The following is a 22,230-nucleotide window of genomic DNA, read 5'->3' on the forward strand; positions in this document are numbered from 1 at the left end:
TATGGCGCAAAACATGAAACTTCCATAAAAGTGCACATAATTGGTATTACTTTATACAAGGAATATATATTTTTACAGATTAATTCATTTAGTAAAGTAGCTATGGGATAGATCAGAAAACAACTGGATTTTTTTTTTTTAATAAGCTGGTTTCTCACATAGGCCCTGATTTGGACACACCTGTGAAAACAGACGTACCTTCTGCTTTCGAACTGACTGTGCATGCGTCTATACTGCAAAACACTCTCTGTGCATGAGTCACACAATGTGTACGAAACTGCAAGTAGGTGCGTATGTGCCGCATCTTGTGCGAGTAGAGTCCACTGTGATGCAGGCGTTTCTGGGCGGCAAATAGTCAGCGAGTACCAATATGCACAGAAGGGGTATTTTTGATGGGAATGTGATGGGAATGTCTTGGGCATATATTTACATCTCCCTGCCATTCTTGGTTGTGCGTAAAGTTAAGGGACGCCTGTTTCTGAGGGATCTGTTGCACCTGTTACGGGACTGGTGTAAGTGCCTATACAAATGAGGATGATTGCATCTGCAGATGCTAGAACAGTAGGTGGGATAGGCTTGCACTTACATACATATATACACAACTTTGTTTTGCTCACTGTTGCATTAGCATATGAAAGTGAGTTAATGCCGTGGCTGTAGAATAAATTGGCTGCAGACAAGTGCAACTCAGGTCCATAATGTTCCTTTACTCAGATGACCTGACAATAATATGGAATTGCCTTGGTTAAAGTCAAAATTACAACATGTATTCCTGGAGAGACTAAGATAACTCAATAAAATGGACACAGCCTCCCGAAGTACCGTTGTGGCAAAGTCCCTTGTCATTGAAAGGCTTAACAGAAGAGATGGACTTGGAAAAGGCATGTGGTAGTATAGCAAGAAGAAAGTCCGAAATCTGAATGAAAATTAATAATAGTATGCAGAAAAGATATTTGTCCTGATATAGAATTTTGACAGCAGATAAGAACCATCTGGTCTGCCCTAAATGTATACATGTACAGGTTGAGTCTCCCTTATCCAAAATGCTTGGGACCAGAGGTATTTTGGATATCGGATTTTTCCGTATTTTGGAATAATTGCATACCATAATGAGATATCATGGCGATGAGACCCAAGTCTAAGCACAGAATGCATTTATGTTACATATACACCTTATACACACAGCCTGAATGTCATTTTAGCCAATATTTTTTGTGACTTTGTGCATTGAACAAAGTGTATCTACATTCACACAAATCATTTATGTTTCATATACACCTTATACACATAGCCTGAAGGTCATTTAATACAATATTTTTAATAACTTTGTGTATTAAACAAAGTTTGTGTAGATTGAGCCATCAAAAAACAAAGGTTTCACTATCTCACTCTCACTCAAAAAAGTCCGTATTTCGGAATATTCCGTATTTCGGAATATTTGGATATGGGATACTCAACCTGTATACGCACACACTAAGGTTAATTTTTGTTGGGCACCAATTAACCTATCAGTATATTTTTGGATTCTGCAAAGAATCCAGAATACCTGGAGGAAACCCACGCAAGCACGGGGAGAATATACAAACTCCACACAGTTAGGACCATGGTGGGAATCGAACCCATGACCTCAGTGCTGTGAGGCAGTAATGCTAACTGTGACACAATCCGGACTGCACAAGTCGTTATACAAGAATAGAGCACAGGTCACTTGCCACACAACAGCACATAAGTTATATCTACATGTTTGCAATGAAAGAAACCTGCAGAAAGCTCCGGCGGTTCATTCAGACGTGAAATAACACTTCTTAGTGAAGTATGGAGCGAGTTAATCATTGCATGTGAAAAAAAAAAAAATACTGCCAAACATTGTACTTGTCTTTAACACACTCCAAGTAACAGGGTGTGTATATCATACCCATACATACTGTATCTTGTACATATACTGTAAGGCTTTATCTCAGGGTAGTAACAGTGCATATCAGGGCTAATAGAGAGAGCTCATAGGTGGCTGCTTTATAAATAATCCAGTTTTTCATTCCAGTATTAGAACACAAAGCTCTTCATCTAGGACAGTGTTTCTCAAGAAACCCCTAAGTGTCCATGTTTTTCATACTACAGGCTGAGTATCCCATATCCAAAATGCTTGGGACCAGAAGTATTTTGGATATCGGATTTTTCCGTATTTTGGAATAATTGCGTACCATAATGAGATATCATGGGATGGGACCCTAGTATAAGCACAGAATGCATTTATGTTTCATATACACCTTATACACACAGCCTGAAGATAATTGTAGCCAATACTTTTTATACCTTTGTGCATTAAACAAAGAGTGTGTACATTCACACAATTCATTTATGTTTCATATATAGCTTATACACACAGCCTGAAGGTCATTTAATGCAATATTTTTCATATCTTTGTGTATTAAACAATGTTTGTGTACATTGAGTCATCAGAAAACAAAGGTTTCACCATCTCAGTCTCACTCAAAAAATTCCGTAATTCGGAATATTCCGTATTTCGGAATATTTGGATATGGGATACTCAACCTGTACCATCTACAGAATGTGTCAGGAGTAAAGGCAACAAATGTTATAAAATGGATGTAGTCATAATGTCATCATTAAACATGTCGGCATGTGCAGAATGTCGACATGGTGAATCTCATCGTGGTCAATGTCGACATGCCCAGCAGGTCGACATTATTGCCACCACAACATTCTCATGTAAACAAAATATACCACACCTTCAAAAGGGGACAGCTGGTAATGAATACCCCTGTACACCGGCTAGGTGGTCTGGATGAGGTGAACTCTTATGGGTACAGGGGAGTGACATATGATTGATTAGTAGCAGGATATTTTCATAGTAACCTGAGACTTCCATAGCAAAAAGCAATGATTTTGGAATGGTTAGATATTTTATTCAATTGTTTTTCATGAATGTTTTCTTGTGATGCCTGTCGGGTTTAGTATGAAATACCTACAATCAAAATCCAGACGGTCAAAATACCGACAACAATTGACCGACGCTCAAAATCCCGACAAGGTCAAAATCCCATCATTTAAAATACTGACAGGGTCAATATACAGACATTTAAAATGTTGACAGGTCAAAAAGTCGACACATGCTTTTCATTGGTTTTTGTGTGCATGTCGACATATGTCGAAATGGACACCATATAAGTGTACCGCTGCACTCGCCATGCTTCAGGCACACTATTATATTCCCCCTTCAGGTCCACTGGGATGGTAAAGGATGAACAAGTCGGTTGCAATGGAAAAAATCACGAAAAACTCATGTCGACTTTTTGACCTGTCGACCTTTAAAAATAAGAATTTACTCACCGGTAATTCTGTTTCTCGTAGTCCGTAGTGGATGCTGGGAACTCCGTAAGGACCATGGGGAATAGCGGGCTCCGAAGGAGGCTGGGCACTCTAGAAAGATCTTAGACTACCTGGTGTGCACTGGCTCCTCCCACCATGACCCTCCTCCAAGCCTCAGTTAGGTACTGTGCCCGGACGAGCGTACACAATAAGGAAGGATTTTGAATCCCGGGTAAGACTCATACCAGCCACACCAATCACACCGTACAACTCGTGATATGAAACACAGTTAACAGTATGAAACAATAGAGCCTCTCAACAGATGGCTCAACAATAACCCGATTTAGTTAACAATAACTATGTACAAGTATTGCAGATAAACCGCACTTGGGATGGGCGCCCAGCATCCACTACGGACTACGAGAAACAGAATTACCGGTGAGTAAATTCTTATTTTCTCTAACGTCCTAGTGGATGCTGGGAACTCCGTAAGGACCATGGGGATTATACCAAAGCTCCCAAACGGGCGGGAGAGTGCGGATGACTCTGCAGCACTGAATGAGAGAACTCCAGGTCCTCCTCAGCCAGGGTATCAAATTTGTAGAATTTTGCAAACGTGTTTGCCCCTGACCAAGTAGCTGCTCGGCAAAGTTGTAAAGCCGAGACCTCTCGGGCAGCCGCCCAAGATGAGCCCACCTTCCTTGTGGAATGGGCATTGACAGATTTTGGCTGTGGCAGGCCTGCCACAGTATGTGCAAGCTGAATTGTACTACAAATCCAACGAGCAATAGTCTGCTTAGAAGCAGGAGCACCCAGCTTGTTAGGTGCATATAGGATAAACAGCGAGTCAGATTTTCTGACTCTAGCCGTTCTGGAAACATATATTTTCAGTGCCCTGACAACGTCTAGCAACTTGGAGTCCTCCAAGTCCCTAGTAGCCTAGGCACCACAATAGGCTGGTTCAGGTGAAACGCTGACACCACCTTTGGGAGAAACTGGGGACGAGTCCTCAATTCTGCCCTATCCATATGGAAAATCAAATAAGGGCTTTTACAAGACAAAGCCGCCAACTTTGATACTCGCCTGGCAGAAGCCAAGGCCAATAACATAACCACCTTGCACGTGAGATATTTCAGATCCACGGTTTTTAGTGGTTCAAACCAATGTGATTTTAAGAAACTCAACACCACGTTGAGATCCCAAGGTGCCACAGGAGGCACAAACGGGGGCTGACTCTGCAGCACTCCTTTTATAAATGTCTGAACTTCAGGTACTGAAGCTAGTTCTTTTTGAAAGAAAATCGACAGAGCCGAGATCTGTACCTTAATGGAACCCAATTTAAGGCCCATAGTCACTCCTGCTTGCAGGAAATGCAGAAATCGACCTAGTTGAAATTCCTCTGTTGGGGCCCTTTCGGCCTCACACCATGCAACATATTTTCGCCATATGCGGTGATAATGAGTTGCTGTAACCTCTTTCCTGGCTTTAGTAAGCGTAGGAATGACTTCCTCCGGAATGCCCTTTTCCTTCAGGATCCGGCGTTCAACCGCCATGCCGACAAACGCAGCCGCGGTAAGTCTTGGAACAGACAGGGCCCCTGCTGCCGCAGGTCCTGTCTGAGTGGCAGAGGCCATGGGTCCTCTGATATAAATTCTTGAAGTTCTGGGTACCAAGCTCTTCTTGGCCATCCACGAGTATCGTTCTTACTCCTCGCCTTCTTATTATTCTCAGTACCTTTGGTATGAGAGGCAGAGGGGAGAACACATAAACCGACTGGTACACCCACGGTGTTACCAGAGCGTCCATAGCTATCGCCTGAGGGTCCCTTGACCCGGTGCAATATCTTTTATAGCTTTTTGTTGAGGCGGGACGCCATCATGTCCACCTGTGGCCTTTCCCAATGGTTTACAATCCTATTGGAAGACTTCTGGAGGAAGTCCCCATTCTCCCGGGTGGAGGTCGTGTCTGTTGAGAAGATCTGCTTCCCAGTTGTCCACTCCGGGAATGAACACTGCTGACAGTGCTAACACATGATTTTCCGCCTATCGGAGAATCCTTGTGGCTTCTGCCATCGCCATCCTGCTTCTTGTGCCGCCCTGTTGGTTTACATGGGCGACTGCCGTGATGTTGTCTGATTGGATCAGTACCGGCTGGTTTTGAAGCAGAGGCCTTGCCGGCCTCAGGGCATTGTAAATGGCCCTCAGGTCCAGAATATTTATGTGTAGGGAAATAACCTGACTTGACCAAAGTCCCTGGAAATTTCTTCCCTGTGTGACTGCCTCTCAGCCTCAAAGGCTGGAATCCATGGTCACTAGGACCTAGTCCTGTATGCCGAACCTGCGGCCCTCTTGAAGATGGGCACTCTGCAGCCACCACAGTAGAGATACCCTGGTCCTTGGAGACAGGGTTATCAGCCTATGCATCGGAAGATGCGATCCGGACCACTTGTCCAACAGGTCCCTCTGAAAAGTTCTTGTATGGAACCTGCCTAATGGGATTGCTTCGTAGCAAGCTACCATTTTTCCCAGGACTCGCGTGCAATGATGCACCGCTACCTATTTTGGCTTCAGGAGGTCTCTGACTAGAGATGACAACTCCTTGGCTTTCTCCTCCGGGAGAAACACTATTTCTGGTTTATGTCCAGAACCATCCCCAGGAACAGTAGACGTGTCATAGGAACCAGCTGTGACTTTGGACTGTTTAGAATCCAACCATGCTGTTGTAGCACTTTCCAAAATAGTGCTACCCCGACTACCAACTGCTCCTTTGACCTCGCCCTTATAACGAGATTGTCCAAGTACGGGATAATTACAACTCCCTTTTTTTTGAAGGAGTATCAACATTTCGGCCATTACCTTGATAAAACACCCTCGGTGCCATGTACAGTCCAAACGGCAGTGTCTGGACTTGGTAATGGTAATCCTGTACCACAAATCTGAGGTACTCCTGGCGAGGATGGTAAATGGGGACATGCAGGTAAGCATCCTTGATGTCCCAGGATACCATGTAATCCCCCTCGTCCAGGCTTGGAATAACCGCCCTGAGCGATTCCATCTTGAACTTGAATTTTTGTGTTCAAGGATTTTAAATATAAAATGGGTCACACCGAACCATGCGGTTTCGGTACCCCAACCCGTGTGGAATAGTAACCCCGTCCTTGTTGAAGTAGGGGCACCTTGAGTATTACCTGCTGGGAATACCGCTTATTAATTGCCTCTAGCACAGCCTCCCTGCCTGAGGGAGTTGTCAGCAAGGCATATTTTAGGAAACGGCTGGGGGGAGACATCTCAAATTCCAGCTTGTACCCCTGAAATACTACTTGAAAGAAACAGGGATCCACCTGTGAGCGAGCCCACTAATTGCTGAAATTTTTTAGACGGCCCCCCACCATACCTGGCTACACCTGTGGAGCACCCGCGTCATGGTGTGGCCTCACAGGAGGCGGGGGAAGAATCTTGATTCTGGGAACAAGCTGACTGGTGCAGCTTTTTTCCCTCTACCCTTGTCTCTGTACAGAAAGGAAGCGCCATTTGACCCGCTTGCTTTTCTGAAGCCGAAAGGACTGTACCTTTGTCTGTGAGGAAACCTGAGGTAAAATTATTTCTTCCCAGCAGTTGCTGTGGATACGAGGTCCCAGAGACAATCCCCAAATAATTCCTCACCCTTATAAGGCTCTCTATGCGCTTTTTAAGTCAGCATCACCTGTCCAGTGACAGGTCTCTAATACCCTCCTGACAGAATGGACATTACATTTATTTTGGATGCCAGCCGGCAAAATATCCCTCTGTGCATCCCCCATATATAAGACGACGTCTTTAATATGTTTTTATGTTTGCCAACTAGTATCCCTGTTTGACAGGGTCACCGACTACGCTGCAGCAGCACTATCTGCAGGTCTCAGTCTAGTACCTGAGTGTGTAAATACAGACTTCAGGATAGCCTCCTGTTTTTTATCAACAGGTACCTATTAAAGTGGCCGTATCCTAAGACGGCAGTGCCACCTTTTTTGACAAACGTGTGAGCGCCTTATCCACCCTAGGGGATATCTCCCAGCGTAACTTATCCACCTGGCGGGAAAGGGTACGCCATCAGTAACTTTTTATAAATTACCAGTTTCTTAACGGGGGAACCCACGCTTTCACACACTTCATTTATTCATCTGATGGGGGAACAAAACACTGCCTGTTTTTTCTCCCCAAACCTAAAACCCATTTTTAGAGGTGTTTGGGTTAAAGTCAGAAATGTATAACACATTTTTTATTGCCGGGATCACGTCACGGATGTTCCTAGTGGATTGTGTATATGTCTCCACCTTGTCGACACTGGAGTCAGACTCCGTGTCGACATCTGTGTCTGCCATCTGAGAGAGCGGGCGTTTTTGAGCCCCTGATGGCCTTTGAGACGCCTGGGCAGGCGCGGGCTGCGAAGCCGGCTGTCCCACAGCTGTTACGTCATCCACCCTTTTTATGTAAGGAGTTGACACTGTCGGTTAATACCTTTCACCTATCCATCCACTCTGGTGTCGGCCCCACAGGGGGCGACATCACATATATCGGCCTCTGTTCTGTCACCATATAAGCCTCCTCATTCAACATGTCGACACAGCCGTACCGACACACCGCAGACACACAGGGAATGCTCTAAACGAGGACAGGACCCACAAAAGCCCTTTGGGGGGACAGAGTAAGAGTATGCCAGCACACACCAGAGCGCTATATATATACAGGGACTAACTGAGTTATGTCCCTAATAGCTTTTATATAATATACTGTATACAGTGCCAATTTTAATGCCCCCCCTCTCTTTTCCCTCTTACTGTACTGTAGAATTGCAGGGAAGAGCCAGGGAGCTTCCCTCCAGCCGAGCTGTGAGGGAAAAATGGCGCCAGTGTGCTGAGGAGATAGGCTCCGCCCCTTTTTCGCGGCCTATTCTCCCGTTTTTTATGGAATTCTGGCAGGGGTATTTACCTCGTATATAGCCCCTGGGGCCATATATTGAGGTATTTTAGCCAGCCAAGGTGTTTTTATTGCTGCCTCAGGGCGCCCCCCCCCAGCGCCCTGCACCCTCAGTGACCGGAGTGTGAAGTGTGTGAGAGGAGCAATGGCGCACAGCTGCAGTGCTGTGCGCTACCTTGGTGAAGACAGAGTCTTCATGCCGCCGATTTTCCGGACCATCTTCTTGCTTCTGGCTCTGTAAGGGGGACGGCGGCGCGGCTCCGGGACCGAACATCAAGGCTGGGCCTGCGGTCGATCCCTCTGGAGCTAATGGTGTCCAGTAGCCTAAGAAGCCCAATCCGGCTGCAAGCAGGCGAGTTCGCTTCTTCTCCCCTTAGTCCCTCGCTGCAGTGAGCCTGTTGCCAGCAGGTCTCACTGAAAATAACAAATTCTAAGACTATAACTTTCTAAGAGCTCAGGAGAGCCCCTAGTGTGCATCCAACCTCGGCCGGGCACGAAATCTAACTGAGGCTTGGAGGAGGGTCATGGTGGGAGGAGCCAGTGCACACCAGGTAGTCTAAGATCTTTCTAGAGTGCCCAGCCTCCTTCGGAGCCCGCTATTCCCCATGGTCCTTACGGAGTTCCCAGCATCCACTAGGACGTTAGAGAAATGTCGGTATTTTGACCTTGTCAGTATTTTAAATGTCTGTATTTTGACCATGTCGGGATTTTGACTTTGGCAGGATTTTGACGGTCGGGATTTAGATTGTAGGTAAATTGACTGCATCTCTGCCTGTCATATGTCCACAGACATGTATTTGGCAGGTGACTGTGTTTGACCTCCAGTCATTTGCCGGCCACACTAATAGGCTACTGAGTGTTTGCAGCTTGAGCAGTATTTTCCATTTCTCTTTGTGTGTTGGCTGTCTTATAAAGATGCCTATTGTAACACTGGTTACCATTGTCATTGTTGACTCCGGAAGTGCGGCGAATTAGCTTGGGGCATATTTAGCAGGAAAAATATCTGCTAAAATTAGTTTAAAAAAAATCCAACTCACCTGACTGTTAGATCTGTTCTCTGGTAGCCATCATATTGGGTATTTTTATGGAGTGCATGCATGTCTAACTCAGGACTCCCACAAACAAGGATTTCCACTTCTTCTGGTCGGAGTAACTTGAACAAACACAAATGCACTGTTTACTTTGATGCAATGAAGCCTGTAAAGTGCGGGTCTGATGCACAGCTGGCTGCACTGGTGCCCCAAATTGAAGGCACAATTAGCGTTCATTATACAAGTTGCAATTATGACCATAGCAAAGCAGCAACTATCATATGTTGGCAACAGTAACATATGCACCTGGAGTACTCCAGGCATATTTCACAGATACCTGCGCCCATGTGGTCAACCATATATTTTATTAGAAGTAAACGCAGTCACTATTCGGCATCAATAAAATGGTTATAACATCTCTAATACAGCAGAAACAACTTCCCATCTCGTATAAAAATTACAAAGAAAAAACTATTTTGCTAAAAACACACAAACTTGTGAGGAAGAAATTAGCAATCAGCATCAGCTGAGCTATCCCAAGTGGCTTGCTAGTGCTGTGACCCCCGTCATCCGCTACTTGCACCTGCCCCTGACCACCTGCAGTAATAAGGCTCTCCCAGGTGCATATGGCTCCACATGTATTTAAAAGTGTGCAAACATAACCTCACTGTACTAGACTTATATTAAAATGCCCTTTCTCTCACTGTGCCGCCTATTGAGATGTAAACAGGCATAATTGTCAGAATCCCAGAAATCACACATGGGCCCATACACGTTCGTCATGCAATCATGCAATTTACGCTAAACAATTTACACAGCATCAATCCCTAATCTCTTCTGCTAAATTCCTAAGGTGTTGAAAAGTAACAAGGACGGTTGTGATTTCTTTACTCTTAAGCTGGGTACACATTGGCCAATATATCGGCCGTATATATTGTGAGCCCGTTGCTAGGTGTGTACCCCCGATATGCCTGTGAATGACGTATGTGTAAAATCTACCCTGCTGCATATGTGGCTTCGACCGTGTATGATTGCGCTAAGCAATCATACACGGTCGGTGTAAGGTGGATGTCACCCTTCATGCAGGAATAGGCTATTTTGCCACAGCTACTTTGCTGGAATTTATTTCCTGCAATTCTGAACAGAATTTTTATTGTCTTTTTATTTGGTGGTACTTCACTTTGTTTTCATCTGTACAGTGAATAAACAATATCATACTACTATTGTATGTGTAGTAACTATAGTTATTAATATTTAAATGAATAACTATAGTTACTGCACATTCAATATTATGTTTGACACAGCACAACCAGAGACAGTGGCATTCTTACCATTAACGCATTGGAAGAACAGACACTGTGAAACCCATGGTAGAAAGCGGAGAACTGCTTGTAGATGGACTTGTTCAGTAGGAAATCTACATAAAGTTGGACATATTCTGAAAGTGAAGAAGAAAAGTGAACATTTTGTGAACACAGGATTATTTTTAAAGAGCTCGGAGGTTGCTGTATCAGGCAGTGAAACGAGTGGAGACGTGGACCAGTGGAAAAGTTGCTCATAGTGCCAATCAGGTTTGAGGTAGCATTTATCAAGAACATTCTATAAAAGGATAAGCAGAATCTTATTGGTTGCTATCTGCAACTTCTCCACTGGTCCACGTCATCACTCTATTCACAGCTTGATACAAACCCACAGTGCACAATGTTGCCAGCACAACGTTACCTTTTCTGTTGAGGTTCGTGACTGGGATTTTATCTCCACCAGGTTTAAGATTGTATGATTTAATGATGCCAAATTCCTCTTGAAAGACCTAGAAAGTATAATATACACATATTCATTTGATTCATTAACAGCAGAGATGCTTATAAGCAAAGTCTATTTTGTAAGAGAAATATTTATTTTGTGAGTCATTTCTTGAGTAGAAGATACGCCCATGATTGGATTAATTGTTTAAAAGTTCATGCTTGCTGCAAAATAATGCACTCATGAATGCAGAAGGGAATGTGCCACTGGGCAGACAGAAGTCTAAAACATATAAGAGCAGAGTAGTAGGGAGAGAAAAGGTCACAATTAAGTGGAGCGAGTGGATGACAGCAGGGAAACTACAGTTCTTCTTCAGGGTCCACAGGCATCCACAGGGATGACCTAGGGGTATACTGGTGGAGACCAGGACAGACACCGAACAGTTAAGCTTTTTGAGGCTCCCATGATGCACTGGACCTTCTCTCCTCATACCCCGCCCACAGCACAGGCTTTTTAGTTTTTGTTTGGTGCCAACAGAAGCTGGTCACCGTTTAACAATCAAGCTGCTTTATGCAGCCCAAGCTTTAGTTTTATGTGTTATTTTATTTTAAATGTTTTTCACTTTGAGCAGGCAGTGCTAAGCAGTATCTTGGACGCCAGTGCTGCTGCTCCATCACTCTCGCCGGAGCTGCGACTCCAGCCATGGCGAGGAACTTTCGACGGGGACCCAGTTCATCCTTTGCTAACAGGGCACACAGGGAACCCCAGGACTGCCACCGGAGAACGGCGGGCAGGTAAGGCAGGCTCCCGCTTGTAGGACCCACAATCATGGCAATCCATATTTGTGGTTCGGGGAGACGGACCAGAGGTTGCTGATGTATACCCAGACTCCAGCCTCGGACTACACTAGACCACCAAGGTAATTACACTGGCACTTGGGACTATTGTTCAGACCAGGAATCCAGGTAGTTAATGTCAGCCAGGGGAGGTCAGTGCTTCCCCAGTGGCCCCTCCCCCAGCCCAGGGTGCCATTCCACTGAGGTCTGGGTCCAGTCTCCCTGTATACCTCTCCCAAGAGTAAGGTTATACACAGCGCTATTTCCTACCGGCTAATGCGCCTCTTAGTTGATGCTAGCGCCCATTGCAGTTAAATTGTGATTTCTGCATTGTATGTGACTTATGCTAACTCTGCTGTCTGCTTTTTCTGTCATTATATGTAGCTTTCCCTATTTCTCTCAGTAACCCTCAGATACTTGGTGTGTACAGGATTTTGTGATCTGCATTACAAAATACTGTATTTGTGGGAACAAAGTATCACATACTGGGGGTAATTCCAAGTTGATCGCAGCAGGAAATTTTTAAGCAGTTGGGCAAAACCATGTGCACTGCAGGGGGGGGGGGGAGATATAACATTTGCAGAGAGAGTTAGATTTGGGTGGGTTATTTTGTTTCTGTGCAGGGTAAATACTGGCTGCTTTACTTTTACACTGCAATTTAGATTGCAGATTTAACTCACCACACCCAAATCTATCTCTTTCTGCACATGTTATATCTGCCCCTCCTGCAGTGCACATGGTTTTGCCCAATTGCTAACAAAAGTGCTGCTGCGATCAACTCAGAATTAGGCCCACTATTTTTTTGTTGCCCAATGGGACTGCCACACCAGTTGCTGCAACAGGTACATCACGCTATATTGGTTCCGCTTGTCTCTCCTCCACGGATGGACATGTTCTCTTCCTCTGTGCAGAGTCTCGTGGCCCGGTCTGCAGCCTTTCACCATATGTTGCAGGGCCAAGGACCCTTGCCTACTGCTATTACCACCAAGCATGCTGTGCCATCTGCACAGTCTACGCCAAGCCTGGCCAACCTGTGGCTCTCCAGCTGTTGAGAAACTACAAGTCCCAGCATGATTGCCCCAGTTTTGCTATTAGGGGATGCTAAAACTGTGGCAGGGCATGCTGGGATATGTAGTTTCACAACATCTGGAGAGCCACAGGTTGGCCAGGCCTGGTCTACGCCACTGTCAGATTCTGAGGAATCCTCTGGTGAGGCAGACAATGCAGGGCTCTCAGATGCTGACTCCCCCTCAGTAAAAATTGAATGTGGCTGCTTTAGTGTGATCAGTTAAGTTCACTATTTAACTGGAAAATTAAAATCCGGCACCTAAAGCAAAAGACCCTCTGTGTAAACGCCAAAAAGTAGTGGTGGCGGAATTACCCCACTCAGATGGCTTTGCAGATGCTATGGGTGAAGTGTGGGAAACTCCTAGCAAGAAATTCCACATACCTAAAAGGCTCAGTTCCTTTTATCCTCTTCTGGTTACTGATTGTGCTAAGTGGGAAAATCCCCCAACTGTGGATTCCCATGTGACACGCTTGGTAAAGAGCTCAACTTTACCTATTCCTACAGCTTTACCTATTCCTACAGACAGTTTGATACGTGTCTTACGTTGTTAAACTCTCTTACTGGCGCTACTTCTCGGCCGGCCACGGCTACGGCCTGGTTTGCTAAGGCTCTTGAAAGGAGGGCAGATGCCCTAGAAAACATTTTTCCCCTCCGATGCTACAAGGGAACTACTGTCATACATCACTAACATGAGGATGAAACTTTTTGTATTGGAAAAGCGGCCCTGGATACGGCCCTCCTATCATCCAAGGCATCAGCTACGTCAGTTGTGGCCCAAGCATTGTTTGGCTTCGTTCCCGGAAGGCTGACTCAGACTCTAAAAAGACCTTGGAAGCACTCTCTTATGCAGGGGAATTTATTTTTGGCTCGGAGATTGACAAAATTGTCACTAACCTGGCAGCCTCTAAAATGGCTTGCCTGCCCTAGGCCTCTGCTACACAGCATCTGACTTATTACTTTTGGTCCTTTTGCCCCCAGGGCAAGGCCAGGGGTCAAGCTTTTCCTAGACTGTCACATTCCACAAAGGCCTCTAAGCTCAAAACTAAACAGGCCTGGGCTGCTCGGTGTCCAACCGCCAAGCCCAAGGATAAACCCTCAGCATGACGGGGCAAGCCTCCTCCTGGGGATCTCAGGGTGGGAGGCCGACTTCTTCAATTCGCCCATTCTTGGCGTCTGATCACAACGGACGCCCGGGTACAGGAAGTAGTCTCCCAATGGTATGCTCTTCCTATACCTCTGCAATTCCAGTGCCTCTGCAATGGCAGAAGTGACACAGTTTCTTGCCTGGGCGGAACGCCATCTCCGCAGTCTTCATTCTGAGTGTCCTAAACTGGGAAGCAGACTTTCACAGTCGCCAGGATGTGCACACCAAAGAGTGGTCTTTACATCCAGAAGTCTTTTAGGTTCTGGTGGACAAATAGGGTCTTCAAGAGGTAGACCTCATGGCCTCTAGACACAACTACAAAGTACCCATGTACGGGTCCAGGACAAGGGATCCAGGCCCAGCCTTTGCAGACGCCTTACCAGTCAAATGGCACTTCTGTCTGGCATATCTCTTCTCTCCGGTATCTCTCATTCCCAGGGTGCTTCGCAAATTTAAGGCGGAAGGCGGCGCTGTAATCTTAATTGCACCAGCATGGCCCAGACGCTATTGGTTCACGGATCATCATAGATGTATCATTTTCACTTCCTCTACGACCACAAGGTCCCTGTCTACACCCGGACATAGCTCGGCTATCTTTGATGGCACAGCTCGAGTCATCCCTATTAAGGGATAAGGGTTTGTTCAGTTCAGTGATTCAAACTATGCTCCAAGCGCAGAAGCCATCGTCAGTTCATATCTATTACTGCATATGGATTTGCTCATTGCCTTCTATGGCTTCCACAAGCAGAGTTGGCCAGCTAACAAACAAGCTCTGGCTCGTTGGCTTCGCAAGTCCATCTCACAAGCTTACATGAAAGCCGACCTTCCAGTTCCGATTCGAGATTCTGCTCACTATACTCGATCTGTGGGACCTTTGTTGGCAGCCCATCGTGGCGCATCTGCTGAACAACTTTGCAAGGCAGCCACATGGTCTTCTGCCCACCCGTTTCTTAGGTTCTATGCCTTTGATACGTTTGACTCTCAGGATGCATCTTTTTGCTGCAACATTCTCCTTTCAGCTTAGGAGCATTCCCTCCCTATTTCAACTGCTTTGGGACATCCCCAAAAATCATCCCTGTGGATGCCTATGGACTCTGAAGAAGAAAATAAGAGTTATGGTAAAACTTACCTTTGTTAACTCTTTTTCCTTGAGGTCCATAGGATGCACAGGGCACCCACCCTGACGCACCTAGTTTCAATGGGTTACACTTTTTGGTCACCAGTTCCCGTCTCCTGTTTGTGAGTTTGATTTCTGTGTGTACTATCCATCCTTCTCTCCATCCAGCTCCTGCTTTGGGCTTGTTAACTAAAACTGAAGAGCTTGAGGTGTGGTCGGGGTATGAGGGGACAGGGTCCAGTGCATCCTGTGAGCTTCAAAAAGTTTAACTGTTCAGTGCCTGTCCTGGTCTCCACCAGCATACCCCAAAGTCATCCTGTGGATCCTATGGACCTCGAAGAACTAGAGTTAATAAAGTAAGTTTTACCATAACTCTTATTTTTTCTTGCCTACTGAAAAAAGTAGGGTGGCCAGACCAAGGAAAGGCAGACAATTAATCTGAAGATCAGCATTAGAGGAATTAATTGATATAAAGGTGCCAATACACAGTTGAATGCAAGTTGTCCATAATTTATATATGTCTGCAAAACTGAAAAAGAGGAATAATAATTATCCCAGGCTCAGAGAATTTGTCTATTTCTCTGCAGCACCTCATTAATCAATTAACACTTTCAAGTATAACAAATAGAGGGGACTATCTCTGGCCCATCACTGTGTTCCGAGCATTGGAATGCAAGATCGCTACTTTTAATTCTTGTTTTCCTTGCAACTTCCATCACTTTGCGGAACCACTATGGGTGGACTGATTCCACCAACACCGAGAATGTGATTGACCTCCAATTCAGACAACTCATTCAAGCCAGTTACAGGATGCTATGCTTGTTTAAGTCATGTTCTACTAGAAAAATAGCCCATGCAGTCTTTTTCTGCATAACACTCTGTTCAGCTCACGCTCATGGTCACCTATGGCACCAAGGTTTAGAAAGCATCTAAAACACTGAATGAATGATATTAGGTCACTTATTCAGTGTTCTTATCTACCCTGAAACAACAAGGGCCACGCGATACCTTACATGCCCTATTGCTAAAAAGAGGGAAGGGCCAAGCATGGGGGCTAGGCCACACTAGCTCTTAAAAAGATCCATTCCTCCACCTCTATGGCTCCTCATCTATGGCTGGCAGAAATGACCAGCACCGGGTAATTAGTACCTGCCCCACTCCTCTTTCGGCACCCTGGTGACGCCCTCATACTGAGTGTTTGTGCTGACATGGAAGGACAGCAACCAGCAATTCTTTACAAGTGAAGCCGGCAGTGGCAGCTTCTTCTTCATGTCAACGATGCACTCCAGTTTGGTGCTGGATTATGATGTCACATCATGGCTTCACACTTCTAGACCTAGGAGCAGGAGCTAATGCTGTGCACAAAGCCAAAGGGTGGCTGCATAGGTCACCTAGTGCGCCAGCCCTGCCTGCTATACAACTCCGGCATGTACAAGCTGCTGAACTTTGCACTTCTGATAAAATACCAGACAGTCAAATGATAAGACATGATGTTTTATTTTACTTCAGCCATACAATCAACATAACAGCTATTACTCTTAAACAGAACAGCTAGGACCTCTGTGCAGAATGGCTTACATATTTTAGTCACAGTGCACATATCAACTAAACACAGCAAATACTCAATAGTCGATATTCACAGGATACAGCTAATCTATGCGCTAGGTACAAATGACATCACAGAGGATCTTTATAGCTAAAGCTTAATGTGACACAAATTCTTAGCGACTTAGGGGTATATTCAATTAAAGTCGGATCCATTCCGACATGTATTTGTCCGAATGGATCCGACAACTCCTATTCAATCCCATCTAAAATTTGACTTTTTCAAGTCGAATTTTAGATGGGACCCGGAGGAGGCAAGGGGGGGCGAGCCGCGGGGGGACAGACGGCGGCAGCCAGAGGAAATCAGCGCTACGGAGTAGCGCTGCAGCAGGATGTCACTCACCCGCCCGACCACACGGCAGCTTCCACCCCGCTCCAGCAGTGTCCCCCCGTCTCCCTGCGGCTAGTCGAAAAGGGGGCCAAAGCCTGTCGGATTTGGCCCCGTTTTCAACATCAACACGTGGATCGGCAGCTATTCCGCCGATCCACGTGCTTTGCGACAAGTCGAATGCCTCGACTTGTCGAAAAGCTCTGAATAGGTCAAATCAGGATTCGACCTTAAAAAGTCGAAAACTGACGTCTTTTCGACAGATGGCAGTTTTCGACTGCAATTGAATATACCCCTTAGGGGGTAATTCAGACCTGATCATAGCAGCAAATTTGTTAGCAGTTGGACAATACCATGTGCACTGCAGGTGGGGCAGATATAACATGTGCAGAGAGAGTTAGATTTGGGTGGGGTGTGTTCAAACTGAAATCTACATTGCAGTGTAAAAATAAAGCAGCCAGTATTTACCCTGCACAGAAACAAAATAACCCACCCGGATCTTACTCTCTCTGCAAATGTTATAACTGAATTACCCCCTTATCCAGCTACATTCCTAGAACTACACTAATGGACTTATCTACAAAATAACCATTTGTATGTAGGGGACAGGAACAAATAAGGCAAATATCTAATTCTATTATCATATGTTGCAAACCTGTCTGCATTCCAATGGAAGTAATCCCCAAAAACTTCTGTGTACACATGCAAGAAGGGGTGTGATACAATATCCTGGAGGTTGGGATGTCAGCTGTCAACTGATCAGCCCCGGCATCCCAATAATTAGAATGCCCCAACAGGTGACGGGGTAAAACTGGGGGGGGGGCAGCTAGGGCTAAACTCCCCCCCCCCCCCCCTCTAGTGCCTAACCCTAAAGCCGCACCTGACCGTCACCCCAATACCTACTTTCTGGATGCTGGCGGTCGGTGTTCTGGCGCCAGGATTCCAAGTGGTGTCGGGATTCTAGCGTGGGTCACATGACATCCGCATCTCATGAGAAGAGCGGTAGCCCTTTCTGTCCTACACTAATGCACTGTAGGATGAATGTATGTACTTGACTGTACATGAAATCTCTAAATCTGTTAATTAATTCCATTTTTAACTATGCAATGCTGCAAAATGTATTGTTGCCAAAAATCAAGAGACTGACCTGAAATGTTGAATAGAAATCTTCTTCCACATTGCCTTCATATGTTAGCAGTTCATTCAATCCATGAGCAAGCTCCTGAAAACAAACATTTCATGTTTATAACATAATGGATCATTTAATTCAAATATTGTTTTATATCTGACTCATTTGATAATATGATTGTTACAACAAAGATATTATATAACTCAAGGAAGGCAACACATTTGCTTTAATTAGTTGAACTAGTTGCAGCAGTTTCTCAGTAAAAGCTCTTGAGCGCCACCAAGAGACAAACTTTGGAATATTTCCTAACTCAGCCTGAGCTCTGTAGCAAGGACCATTTGATTTCTACATGAAAGTACACACTGTATTTTTTAATGAATACTGCTGCATACTACTGTACTTAATCTATTTTCTTGCCTCATGGTTAATTCCAGCATTTACTAGGACAATGACTGAGTACTTTAAAAATTATGTGTATGCTGTGTTCATTGCGCAGCTCAACTCAGTAATGACTGAATGGATCATGGGAGCCTAAAAAAATCTGTTACATTCATATATGTATTATCACTTATTATCTAAGGCCCTCAGTCAGTATGTACTGCATTAGCAATGCAAGTGCAGTAGGTGTTACACACTTATCTTGCTGCATTTGCAATAGCAGCACTGCGACCAGAATCGCAGTCTGGGATCAAATATCGCAACCATCGGTCGCAATGGTCATCTGCGATGGCAAGCTGAGTAAGCTTACTCAGACTGACCATCACAGGGCCAAGGAAATGCGTCTCATGACGCATTCCTTGGTCTCACTACTCCCGGAAAATGGGGGAGACCCCCCCCCCCTTGTTTCCGCCCCCTGTCCCTCTCCCCAAACACCAATGCCTGTCAATCAGGCAGAGGTGTTCACAATACTGCACTGCGATCATGGGAGCCATTCTGCACATGCGCATAATGGGTCTTATGCATGGGCAGGTTCCCGATTATCGGGATACTGCGCTGAGGATCGTAGGAGCGATCCATACTGAATAACCCCCTAAATACAGTAATGGCAATTCCTAAAATCCGATTGGGTTAGGAATACTTTGCGATACCTACATTTGTTTATTGGTTGCAATGTGAATGGTAATATAGTAGTTATTTAAGGAGGAATTACATTTAGCTAAAAAAATATACAGAAATATATAACTCTGACAATTGGGGTTATTTAGGTTTCTGATAGTGTTTATACACAATATTTACAAGGGATGTCTAGGTCTTAGTAAAAGCATTGCCTTTCTAAATATCGACAAGAAACATGATCAGAAGAAATAAAACCCAAATTGTTTTTTTTATGTCTGTGGGGGGGAGGCACATTTTTTTAATGTCTATGGGAGGCGTATTTTTTTACCGCTCGCACTGGGAGCCAAATTGTCTAGAAACAGCCCTTGGTTTGATGTTTGGGAGGTGGTATGGTTTGGTGGTTTTGAGGTTTGGTTTGGTGGTTGTGAGGTATGGTTTGGTGGTTGGAGGGTTTGTTTTTTTATGCTGTTTGGACTGAGTACTGAAGTTAAAATTAAATATTGTACTTACCGGCATGATCTGATATAGATCATCTAGAGTAACAGATCCGATGCCTACAGGTATGTTCTGGTCACAGGGTACTACAGGAGGACTCAACAGCTTCTTGTAGCAGCAGGGTGGAAAGCGGATATCTAGCGTTATGCTGTTATATACAGCCAGCCCCATCAACTTGAAATGTTAAGTATAAACACAAAAGAGAGTCAAAACATATCCTAATATCTTTGTTGCATCTGATTTGTCATTATTTTTCCTGTGTGGTATATTATTATCAATAAATAATGAATCAGGCACTCTGGAAGGAGGAGATATAAACTCTTGCTTTGCACTTGTTGAGCTTAAGGTAGCACTGAAATAAACTTATGGATAATGCAGAAATATACGTTATGGTAAGAACTTACCGTTGATAACGTAATTTCTCTTATGTCCACAGGTATCCACAGGATAACATTGGGATATGTCGGAGCGACAGCGGAAATGGCACCAAACAGTCACGAGCTTTCTGGCCTCCCAGGATGCATCGGGGTTTCTCCATATAATCCCGCCCACTGACTCAGTCAAATCAGTTCTTTCCACAGCAATTTAGGCAAGAGCATCAGGTAGAAACCTATTTAGGCGATAAGAACACACATACACACCATTCCATGCAAGAGGGAAGAGGTTTAGTGATTGTCAAGATCCTCAAATCAGGTGCGTCAGGGTGGGACCCCTGTGGATACCTGTGGACATAAGAGAAATCACGTTATCAACGGTAAGTTCTTACCATAACGTATATTTCTCTGGCTGGGTCCACAGGTTATCCACAGGATAACATTGGGATTCCCAAAGCCAGTTTAGTGGTGGGGACGCTCCTGATTAGACAGAAGAATCTTTCGCCCGAATTCAGTATCATGAGAGGCAAAAGTATCCATGGCATAATGTCTAATGAAAGTGTTAACGGAAGACCCTGTGATTGCTTTACCAATCTGTTCTGCTGAAGCCCCATGTTGTGCTGCCCATGAAGGACCTACCTTACGTGTAGAGTGTGCAGAGACATTAGCCGGAGTAGGGAGATGAGCACGAGAATAAGCTGCTGAAATTACCATTCGGAGCAATCTTGCCAACGTCTGTTTACTAGCAGGCCATCCTCTTCTATGAAATCCGTAGAGGATGAAGAGAGAATCTGTTTTTCTGATAGCACTAGTACGATCTATGTAGATTCTTAACGCTCGGACCACGTCCAGCAACGCTTCTCGCGCAGAAAGTCCCGATACCTGAAAAAGCTGGGACTACAATCTCCTCGTTAAGGTGAAACATTAAAACCTCCTTCGGAAGATAACCAGATCTAGTTCTAAGAACTACCTTATCTGGAAAAAATATTAGAAAAGGAGACTTACACTACAGTGCTCCTAAACCTGACACTCTTCTAGCTGGCGCCATTGCCAGTAGAAAGAGCACTTTAGCCGTTAACCATTTAAGATCTGCTCTCTTAAGTGGTTCAAACGGAGGTCCCTAAAGGATTTTAAGAACTAGATTCAAATCCCAGGGAGCTGCAGGAAAAACAAATGGAGGTTCAATGTGTACAACTCCCTGAAAGAAAGTACGCAAATCCTGTTCGTCAGTCATTATCTGAAACCACACAGTTAAATGCTGATACTTAAACTCTCAAGGAAGCTACTTTCAACTTCTTCTCCAATCCTGCTTGAAGAAAATCCAGAATCCTGGATACTTTAAAAGATCTTGGATTCAAACTTCTTTCACTATACTAATGAATAAATATGAGCTTAAGAAGGCTTTCTTGCTCTAAGCATAGTTTGAATTACTTGTTTTGAAAATCCCCTTCTAGGATAGAGGTTTCAACAGCCACGCCGTCAAAGACAGACGATCCAGATGGCTGTGATAACAAGGACCCTGCATTAGCAGATCTGGACGTTGAGGGAGCAGTATTGGTGCTTCCACTGACATCCTTAGTAGATCTGCGTACCAATACTTTCTGGGCCAAGCTGGAGCTATTAGAATTATGACTCCTTTTGCTTGCTTTATTTTTCCCACCACCCTGGGTACCAGGGAGATTGGAGGAAACAGGTATGCCAGATGAAATTTCCAATTCACTGACATTGCGTCTACAAGGATCGCTCCGGGATCCTTTGTTCTTGATCCGTATATTGGAACCTTGTTGTTCAGACGCGACGCCATGAGATCTATCTCTGGCAGACCCTATCTTTTTACTAGAGTCTGAAACACTTCTGGGTGTAATGCCCATTCGGTTTCCTGCATGGAGTGTCGACTGAGAAAATCCGCTTCCCAGTTCAGTACTCCTGGAACAAACACTGCTGACAATGCTGGATGATGGAGCTCTGCCCACTTCAGTATGTGAGTCACTTCCTCCATCAGTCTCTTGCTGTGAGTT

General features: G+C 44.8%; 1 protein-coding gene across 2 annotated transcripts in view; it reads right to left on the reverse strand.

Annotated features, from left to right (window-relative positions):
- HECTD2 (HECT domain E3 ubiquitin protein ligase 2) overlaps positions 1-22,230 on the reverse strand; it is a 258,294-nt gene that overhangs the window by 18,642 nt on the left and 217,422 nt on the right. For both annotated transcript variants that reach the window (XM_063961662.1, XM_063961660.1), the window contains exons 15-19: positions 19,854-20,012; positions 18,306-18,380; positions 11,039-11,126; positions 10,648-10,754; positions 9,323-9,438 (exon numbers count right to left, since the gene is read on the reverse strand). In XM_063961662.1, the coding sequence (XP_063817732.1) occupies positions 9,323-9,438; positions 10,648-10,754; positions 11,039-11,126; positions 18,306-18,380; positions 19,854-20,012 (545 nt within the window). The remainder of the gene's footprint in view (positions 1-9,322; positions 9,439-10,647; positions 10,755-11,038; positions 11,127-18,305; positions 18,381-19,853; positions 20,013-22,230) is intronic.

The sequence above is a fragment of the Pseudophryne corroboree genome, chromosome 3 (assembly GCF_028390025.1).
Source record: "Pseudophryne corroboree isolate aPseCor3 chromosome 3, aPseCor3.hap2, whole genome shotgun sequence".
NCBI lineage: Eukaryota > Metazoa > Chordata > Amphibia > Anura > Myobatrachidae > Pseudophryne > Pseudophryne corroboree.